Raw genomic sequence first — 9,714 nt, forward strand, 5'->3', positions numbered from 1 at the left:
GTGGAGGCACTTATTGTAGATGGCCTTCTCCAAGGATTCAGCCACAAAATGGATGAAAGACATGGGATGCTGGCTACTGGGGACAAGTGAGGGTCTTTTGAGGTTGGGGTGGAACATGAGCATGTTTGTAAGAATTAAGGAACCAGCCAACAGAAAGGGAAGGTTTGAAGATAAGTGAAAGAGTGGGAATGATAAAGGGGGGAATCTGTTGGAGAAGACAGAAGGGAATGGAATGACTTGTGTATGTAGAAGGGTTGGCCTTGGCAAGGAAAAGGGCCACCTGTCCATGTGAGACAGAGGTGAAGGAGGGGATAATGGTAGAAAGCATCCAGCCCATGTAAGATGAGGAGGGAGGGAAAAGAGAGAGGGTTCTCAGGAAATGGTTACGATTTTCTCAGTGAAATATGAAGCAAGGTTCTCAGCTGAGAGTGTGGAGGGAGAGGAAGATATGAGAGGTTTAAGGAGAGATGGAGAGGTCTGGGAAAAGGGGCTGTAATGAGTGGGATAGTGAGTAGAATAGGGAAGTGTGAAAGGATTGCCTTGTGGCAGTGAGGGCCCAGTTGAGGTTATGTAATATACATTTATATTGGATTCAATACAGTTTCTTTGTTCACCAGGTTGTTAGTTTGGAGCAAAGGCAAAACATGGTGGTAATAATTCAAGGATGAGGCTTGGCAGGGCTAGATAGGTGATAGGATAAGGGGGCAATGAACTAGAAAGAAGAGAATAGTATAGAGTTGAACTGGTTCATTAATGGGTCAAGATGGGGAAGGAGGAAAATGTAGCCAGTGCTGGGAAAGAAATGAGGCCTGGGGGAATTGGTGGTCACACTGAGAACTAAGAACAGGGTTTGAGGTTGCAAGGTAGAGGGAGAGGTGGAAGGATAACAGATTGTGATCTGATAAGAGAATTCCAAAGTTTATGAACCTGGAAGTGGAACACTTATGGGTGATGGCAAAAACAAAGGTATGTATGACCATCTCTGTGTAGCTGAGGCAGGGTGGAAGAGTAGGTCATGGGAAATGACCAAGTACAGGACTGGTTTGAGGGATTATCAATATGGATGCTGATGTTCCCTAGTCTGAGGGCAGGAGTTTGGAAGGCTGGATTAGCCAGGAACTGAACTCATTAAGGAAAGAAGGGAGTGTTTTAGAAGTCAGTAGACAAGAGCTACCAGAATTTTGATTGGCTGATAGATATGGATTAAGTGAATCATAAAAGAAGAGGGGTTACTGAATGACGGTAGTAGAGAAAGTATGGAAGTGGCAATGGGGAGCAAGGAATAATCCAACTCCTCCACCTCAACCAGTGGGTCAGGGGTGAAAGTATGGCCAGTGCTGGAAAGGGTGGCCAGGGAAGTTGTGTCATCAGGAGTCAAAGGATAGAAGGAGTGGGAAAGGAAAATGAAAGCAAGTTTGTCACATTATGAAGCAGGCATTCCAGAAGAGCAGGGTGGAAAGGGAAAATGGCCTTAGAGTGGGACATTAGTATATTTAGGTTGAGGGAGATGGGAATAAGGGAGCAGACAGTGGAGGTGGAGAAAGGAATTTGAATGACAGTTAGGGATTCAGAATCACTAAGATGGGGGAATTCATTGAGGAATGTAGGGTAGAGTTCTCTCAAGGTTTTAGGCAGTTCAGGTGAGGGGATTGACTAGTGAGGGAACCAATAGAATGTTGTTCCATGGCTGGGACTAGGCCTGGAAATCTGGGGAAGGCATCAGGAGTGAGGACTTAGGAAGGGTGTCTGGGAGATTAGGAGGCTAGGTGAAAAGGACAAAGGAAAAAAGGACAGGAGATATTGGATGTGGAGGAAAGCTAGTAGGCCCTGTCTGGAAATTCTGGGGGTAGTAGATTCATATAGGGGATCAAAAATAGGGAAGGGAGCAGAGAGAAAGCAGCAGTTGGTGTTGAGGGAAAGCAAGAGAGATAGGAGCTGGGATTGGGATTTAGAGTGAGGAAGTTTGGGATGGATAGCAAGCTAAGCTCAACCTAGGTTCAAGTGTCTTAGACATAGGGAGAGGGAACTGGGGCTAGGCAGGGTTGGGGGAAACTATGAACAGGGAGGGTGAAGGGGAGGCCAAGTTTGAAGCCAGAGCAGGGGACCAGAACATGATAGGGTTGTGGGTGCCTCTGCTAGGTTCTAAGGGTTAGGTAGGAGGATGCTGGGGGCTGCTGCTAGAGGGAAGGAGTTAGGATCCAGGCTGGGACCCAACGTGAGTCTTGATGATGTAGGAGCTGGCACCAAGCTCAAGTCAAGGTCTCAAACTGGGTAGGGTGAGGGAGGAAGAATAGGGGCAGGGGGAACAGAATCTGACCCGCTTTTGGTTGTAGTTGACAGCTAGGCGCAGGCGGGCCAGGTTAGGTATTCCTTCCTCAAAGGCCTGACCCAGGCCTTCAGCCTCAGTTTCACTGTCTTCACCCAGGTCGTTGAGTACGGCAGTGACCTCACTCTGGTTGCGGCACATTCCAAGCAGCTCAAATCCATAATCCTGACTCAGTTGCTCCAGGGCAATGTACTCGGGCTATGAGATGGGAGAGTGGATACTATTCCAGCCTGGGTCCCCTAGGACCACATCAGCTAAGTCTGCTCAATTGCTGCACAAACCCTGAAGTGTCCTGCTTTAACTCAAAGTCACCTCTGTCCCAACTCTATGTCTTCTCTGCCTTAGCCCCTTGATCCCGCTGCCCTTGGCCTGGGTCATCTCTGCCTGAACTTTGGACTATCTCAAGCCTCAGTTTTGTGACTAGGGCCTCCCAGCCAAAGAGGCAGGATATCTGGGGCATGGGAAACACTTTTCTCCAAGCACTCTGAAGCCCTGGAGATCTTGTCCCTAATGATCTTCATGGACATTACTGGGTAGAAGCAATGGGCATGTTTATGGTGGAGATGAGTCAAGCAGAACATGACTATTTTCAAATGTCTGAAAGGCTGTTTAATGGAAGACTCAATCAATAAACATTAAGTGCCTACTATGTGCCGAGCATTAGAAGAATTAACTGTATCATGCTTAGCCCCAATGGAACCAGGAACAACAGAGTGATGTCACCCACTGGAAGAATTTATCTCTGTATAAAGAAAAGTTTCCTAAAACCAACCATCCACAAACACAATGGTCAGTCTCAGGAAAGAATGATAGGGAACATCACTGGATGCCTTAAAAAGTTAGTCAGCAATACTGCAGAAGATTCTTCTTCAGGTATGGGTCAGTCTAGAAGCTCCTTAATGGTCCTTCAAATTCAGGAGGGCCCATCTGTGATTTTGTGATGATGATGTAGCAGCCTATTAAGGGGGCAGAGGATTAGGCCTTGATTCCTTCCTAGTAGGTGGAGCTGCTTTGAAGAAAGAAAACCTCTAACGACAGCCATGGTCTTGTGTAACCCATGGCCCTTCTTCCAGATGAAGGGCATGGCTGGGGTTAGTGGATGCTGGGAAGCTAAGTATCTCACAATCCCTCTAATAAGTGGAGGAAGACATCCAGGCTAGGGGCTCTGGCTTAGGGCCATGTGATCTGATAGTGTCTGTGGTGTGGCACAAAGGGTGTGGACTACTTTTAACTCCAGAGGAATGAGGATGATACATACCCCCCTTTCCTCCTTAGAGAGCCTGCAATGACTGCTAGACATGGTTGATGTGTCAGTTTCGTTAATTCTACCTCAATTTTTCAAGGGAGGGTTTTATTTTGAAGATGGGGGTGTGTGTTATCAGGTAGGGATATCAATGTAAAGAGAAGCATTTTTAAAATATCTACTATATGTACCAAGCACTGTGCTAACCCCCTGGAAGAACTAGACATGTGTGCAGATATGTATGCGTATGCATTGACACAAATACACATGTGTACTCCCCTATCCTGACAACAGAAGACTGCCTTGTAAGATACACAATTAATGTTTATATAATGTACATACATGTATGTATCTATTATTTCAGATATTATATATTATAGTATATTATATGTATATGCAGTGTCCTAACATGTATATGTAATAATATGAATGTGTGGGGAGGGTTACAACATGGAGGGCTATACTGGGACTTCAGTGTCCCATATCTGGGCCTCAATTACCCCCTCTTCAAAACGGAGATTATCATCCTTGCCTTGCCTATACAGGGCTGTGGTGAAGACCAGATCAATTCACTGAACTGTAAAATCTCAGAACTGGGAGAAACCTCAGAATCTATCTAGTCCATTCTCTATCTAAAAAGGACCCCCTTCTATCTTATGCCTGACATGCGGTTTTCCAATTTCCACTCAAAACCTAGTGATGAGGAACCTACTGCCTCCAGAGGCAGCCCACTCTTTGGGCAACTGTTTTCCTTATGTGGAACCAATTCTTCTCCCTCCTTGAAGCTTCTACTCATTGCATCCCTTGGGAGCAAGTCTGCTTTCTCTTCCAGACCACATCCCACCCTTCCTAACCTTTCTTCCAGCCAGGCCTGGTTTCTCAAAATCCTCCCTCCATCCTCCCCTCCTCCCCATTTTGTGGACATTTTGATCTCTGCGACTTTGGCCTGGAATAACTCTTCCCTCTGCTGATTAGCCAAATTGAAGTTCAAATTTCTTCTTGCATGAAGCCTTCCCCAATTACTCCACCCTATATTGCCCTCTCCCTACTCTGAACCCTTGGAGTTTGTACCCATTTTGGTCCTTAATCAGGGCTTATGCTGTATATTTCTTGTATCTCATCTCCCAAATGATAAAAGTTCCCTGATTTGCCATCTTCCTACTCAGACCAGGAGCTACCCCAGGGGAAGGGCCATGTCCACCCACTCCTAATGAAGACTGGAGCATCTGAGAAATGGGACATTCTTCTCCCCTTAGATCAGATGCTTCCTGAAGGCAGGGGCCAATCCTTTCCTTCCCACCTAGAACACCCAGCATAAGGTTCTGACTGTATCCTGGGGTATTAGACCAACCTTAAACTCCGGCTCCTTGCGGGCCAGACGCCTAAGCTCTCGGCTGAGCTGGAAGGCAGCAAGCATGGCATCCTCACTGGCCAGCGAGAGGTGGGCACGGCTGGCAATGCCCCGATAGGTGTTAATTCGGGAGAGGGAAAACTTGAGCAAGTCATAGCGGCGGGCATTGCTACACTCCAAACAAGAACAAGAGATGGGGTGGGGACGGGCAATAGTGTGGCCCTGACTCATGAGCAGCTGGGCAATCTCATATAGGTCCTTCTGACAGGCCAGTGTGAGCGGCGTAACACCAGGGGCAAAACGGGACCCATCAATGGACGAGTCAAAGAAGGCCAGAGAGAAGGACTTGGTGTCCACCTTGCGGCCTTTCTCACGCTCCAGCCTGGCTAGCAGGCGGCGTACCACCGTGGGCTGGTTTGTGTCCACTGCCACCAGGAGGGCCTCGTGGATTTGCCGAAAGTCAAACTTGACCTGGGCCAGCAAAACATCTGTGATGGCTTCATGGCCCAGCCGGATAGCCAGGTTCAGTGCCTCTCTCCAAGAGCGGTCCTCTGCCTCCTCCAGATGACGTTGTGGCCCCCCAGTTCCTCCACTCCCACTTGCCTCTGTCCCTGCGGATTCTAGCAGCTGTTGCACCAAACCCAGCCGACCCTCCTGGATAGCACTGAGCAGTGGGGCAGGAAAGCGGAGTTTCCGGTTCACGATCTCATTCCAGTTGGGTTGGGGCTAGAGGGAAGATGTCAAGAATTCTGGCCTGATTCTCCTAACCCCTAAACCAAGGAACCAAGGAACAGCCCAGTTCTTTTTCCTACAGTCCCTTAAACTTAGATGCTCTTTTCCACACTAATGGTTTTTTTCTTTCTTGCCCTTAGTGCCCTTACTCAATTTGTCTCCCACTAGTGACTCAAGTCCACTTTCTACCACTCCTTTGGTACCCCCTCCCAAACTCATCTCTCTAATCCCCCCAACCTTAAGCCATTCCTGCCTTCTCCCATTCACCCTCTAAGCAACAGCAATACAAGAAACCATAAATAAGATTTATGTTTTATTTTGTCAAGGGTCTGAGGCCAGTCAGGGGTCAAATGTCTATGCACCTTTGGTGGTTTGAATAAAAAAGTATTTTATTAAGACCAGGTCTTCTTATCTTAACTAGGCTGAAAGTTCAGGGACCGTACAGGAAGCCCTAATTCTACTCTGATCTACACGGATGCTTTGACTGCTATTTCTGACCTAGACTTGTTCCCTTCCCCTTAGATAACTCTGGGGGCTCACTACATTAATGCCAGACTGGAATGGGAGCACTCAATCAGCATAACCCACTGCAACTCACAGTTCCCAAGCTTGAGCCTCAGGCTCCTTGGTAATAGGGATTACAGGTGTGTACCACCATGTCCAGCTCTATGTACCTTGGTACCTCACTCAAGCTAACCCAGCTTAGGGCTGCTTAGTCTTAGAAAGGTTCTATGAATAAGGATTGGCAAGAATGCTGACCTTTCTTCCCTTGACGGCTACTTGATATGATGGGCTGGGAGTCTAGATTCCTGGCTTCCAAGGCTCTGATCTCCAAGGACTTCCATTGCTAAAATTAAAATCCTAGCACCAGCCTCTCAATAAGCTGTACCCGACCCTGATCTAGGCATAAGCAACTAAAAGTTCAAATAGTCGGGCCCCTACTCCCTGCCTCCACCTTGTTTTTTCTTAACAGCTGCTACCCCCTGCCCTCCAATGAATCCCTGGAGCCCTCCTGTCTAAGGCCCCCTCCCTGAAGCTGAAATAAACAGGTACACAGTAGCTTCTGGAGACTGCTCCCCTGGGCTTTTTTCCAAACCCTCCAATAATACCTTCTCCCAAACAGGACCCCAACACTTCCTAGGTCTAGATTCCCTCTTGCCCTTGAGTTCTCTTACTGCCTCCAACTCTAAGTTGAAAGGATGAAGGGGTCCCTAAGGCCCACCCCCCCAACCAAAAAATTCTCAGTGTTGGTCTAGTAGCTGAACTCAGGTTCTTTTAGGGACAGCAGGTGCCATGCTGAGATTTAGTGCGACCTTCCTTTGGTGAAGGCAGGGGAGGGGGGCAGTGGTGAAGCTTACCGTGCGAGAATCCATGGCTATACCCTCCTAGTCTTGCTCTGTTTGCTCTCTCTGGGATGTCCAATTCTTTCTTATGCACCCAGACCCCGCCCTAGGCTGGGCCCTGCCCCCTGCCAGGACCAGCTGCTCCCCATCCTTTATCCCAGCTTGGCCCCTCAGGGACCCAGAGAGCAAACACATGCATTAGAGCATGTTTGGGGTGGAGTGGGGGAAGGCCCTGTCACCCCAACTGTGGAAGAACAGCAGGATGGGAGGAAGCTTAGCTGGGGTCTCCCAGCACACTCTCCCCAGTTCAGAATCACAGAACCTGAGGGTTGTTTAGACCAACTTGTAACCAAACCAGAAGCCATTCCACAGAATCCCTCAATAGATAGTCATTCCTTCTTTGTGAAGACCTCCGGTACTGGGCAATGCAATACCTTCATTTTTGGAAAACAATGCATTTTCAGAGATTGTTGGGACTGGAAGCTCAAATCCGTGTGGACAGTCTCGGGCGGGTAAAAGTGGGACTTCTAAATCTTAGAGTCTTACGAGGCCCTCCATGAACAGTGGGGGTTCGAGAAGGTCAGACCGAGCTAGCTCGGCTAGCTCGGGTATTTCCGCCTCTCCCCCGGAGATACCTGATGGGTGGAGTCTCCCTGCCCTCGAGGTCGTCCCGGATTGGAGCACACCTAGTTACCTAACAGCATGGTATTGAGATGCAAACTGTGTGGCTGAAGATTAAGTAGGATTGAGGAAGCCAGAAAGCTCTTAGCACGTGTGGAGCCAAAGAGAAAAGTAGGGCTCCGCTTCTTTTCTTTTCTCTCTCCCCTCCCCCTCTCTCCCCGCTTGTACTTCTACTTCCATTCCCTTAAGCTTAGCCTTCTTAGGAAATCTCCCCCTCTTCGTCCTAAGAAAGAAGACCCCCCTGCACTTGTAACCGAAACCCTGTAATAAAGCTCAACCCCTGTTTGACTCTGGAACGTCCTTTCTCTCATACGTGCATCCGGCGTGGCCAGCCGAAGACCTCGGGAGGTGAGGTAAGAAAGACTCGGGTAGCCCAATACAGGCCTCTAGGCTTGGCAGTTGGCGTCCCAACAGGGATTGGGAGCGTAGATAATCCTGGGTGCTTTTGGGGTACACCCGGAAGGGGCTGTGAAAGAAGCGAGTCCCGAATCCTAGATTCGGAAGGAGAGAAAGGGGAGAGAAGCTTCCCAAACCCCTGGGAAAAGGGCAGGGATGAGGAATCAATTGCCAGTAATAAAGCCAGAGGAACAGGAGGTCTGGGCTGAGAAACTTCACAGGGAAGGCAGGGAGGCGGGGGTCACAATAGAGTTAAACGACCTCCGAGAATTTTGTAAGGAAGGGCCGGAGAGGCCAGGGCGGGATTGGAATAAGAGTGGAAGCGGAGAGAGGGGAGGGGAGGACCTTGGCGAGCAGAACCCTGGCGAGCAGAAAGTTAAGGAGTGTAGAGAAAAAATAGACCCGGAGCTCCATCTAGCGGATGGAAAAGGCGAGGCAGGGGAGAATACGCCGTGCCTTCCCTCCGCGCCTCCTTATAACCTGCTCCATTGGTCAGACAGTTCAGGGCCACAGTCCAGTTTGGAAAAAGGAATAAGAAAGGCTATAGAGAATGGAGAAGATGTAGGGACATTTCCTGTGTTAGAAATAGCGGACCCCAGTGTCCCCGGTGGGGTTCGGAGGAGCCACATACCTATAGAGTGGAAGAGAGTGGCGACTCTTAAAGAGGCTTGTACCAAGCATGGCCCTAATTCACCCTTTGTCATAGCCATGCTTGAAACTCTCTGTGGTCAGTTCGTTCTGACTCCTAATGACTGGAAGAGCTTAGCCAGAGCCTGCCTTACCCCTGGGCAGAATGTGATTTGGGTATCAGAATTTTCTCAGAGGCTAAAGAGCACTACCGGTGGGCTAGGGGCTCAGGCCCCCCAGGCTTATCAGCAATTTACAGGAACAGGGCAGTTTGAGGCTACAGGAAATCAATTACAGTACTCAGCCTCCGATTATGTCTTGATTGCCGGAATGGCTTTCAGCCGCCTCGGGATGAGGTTATCAAATTTTTAGTAAGGGCCATTGCAGTTGCACTGGAGTCCCCACCCTTGAATTGGAAGTCAGACACCCCGATTTGGGCTTTGACTCCAGAAAAACTCCAGGCACTACAACTATTGGTTAAGGAGCAATTAGCACCCTGGAATGCTCCTGTGTTTGTTAAAAAGAAAAAATCTGGGAAAGTCAGGTTCCTTACAGATGTTAATGAAGCATTTGTAAGCACCTGGCAGCAGCTATACCTAAGTAAAGAGCCACTATGCATTCTTATCATCTTTACCTTAAAGGCGATCCTCGCTAAACAAAGAAGGGGAAAAGGTCGCCTAATACAATCAGAGCTAAGATCAAGAGGCCTAATACAATCAGAGCTAAGATCAAGAGGCCTAATACAATCAGAGCTTGATACAGCTGTCTCAAGGAGCGCACATACTACAGCTATGAGACATTTTAAGATACTAATAGGGGGTCGAGGGTATGTTTGTGTCTCCACAGGAAAAGGTGATGCGTGGATTCCCATTAGAAGGATCCGTAGGTGGGAACCGAGGTCGGAGACGCAGGAGGCGGAGACCCCGGAGAGCCCAGAGACCCCAGAGAAGGATCATACACCACCTGAGCCTGCTGCTGACAGCTTTAACCTTGCTGCCCAGAGAGGAAGCAGCCC

General features: G+C 48.7%; 1 protein-coding gene across 1 annotated transcript in view; it reads right to left on the minus strand.

Moving 5' to 3' along the window:
• The window catches only part of LOC140504897 (short transient receptor potential channel 2-like), a 30,133-nt gene extending 23,005 nt beyond the window's left edge, over positions 1 to 7,128 (minus strand). Inside the window, exons 1-3 of the mRNA XM_072610292.1 lie at positions 7,011 to 7,128; positions 4,921 to 5,646; positions 2,318 to 2,524 (exon numbers count right to left, since the gene is read on the minus strand). Coding sequence (XP_072466393.1) covers positions 2,318 to 2,524; positions 4,921 to 5,646; positions 7,011 to 7,025 — 948 coding nt within the window. The 5' untranslated portion in view covers positions 7,026 to 7,128. The remainder of the gene's footprint in view (positions 1 to 2,317; positions 2,525 to 4,920; positions 5,647 to 7,010) is intronic.
• Positions 7,129 to 9,714: the final 2,586 nt, after the last annotated feature.

This window comes from Notamacropus eugenii, chromosome 5 (assembly GCF_028372415.1).
Source record: "Notamacropus eugenii isolate mMacEug1 chromosome 5, mMacEug1.pri_v2, whole genome shotgun sequence".
In the NCBI taxonomy this organism is placed as follows: Eukaryota; Metazoa; Chordata; class Mammalia; order Diprotodontia; family Macropodidae; genus Notamacropus; species Notamacropus eugenii.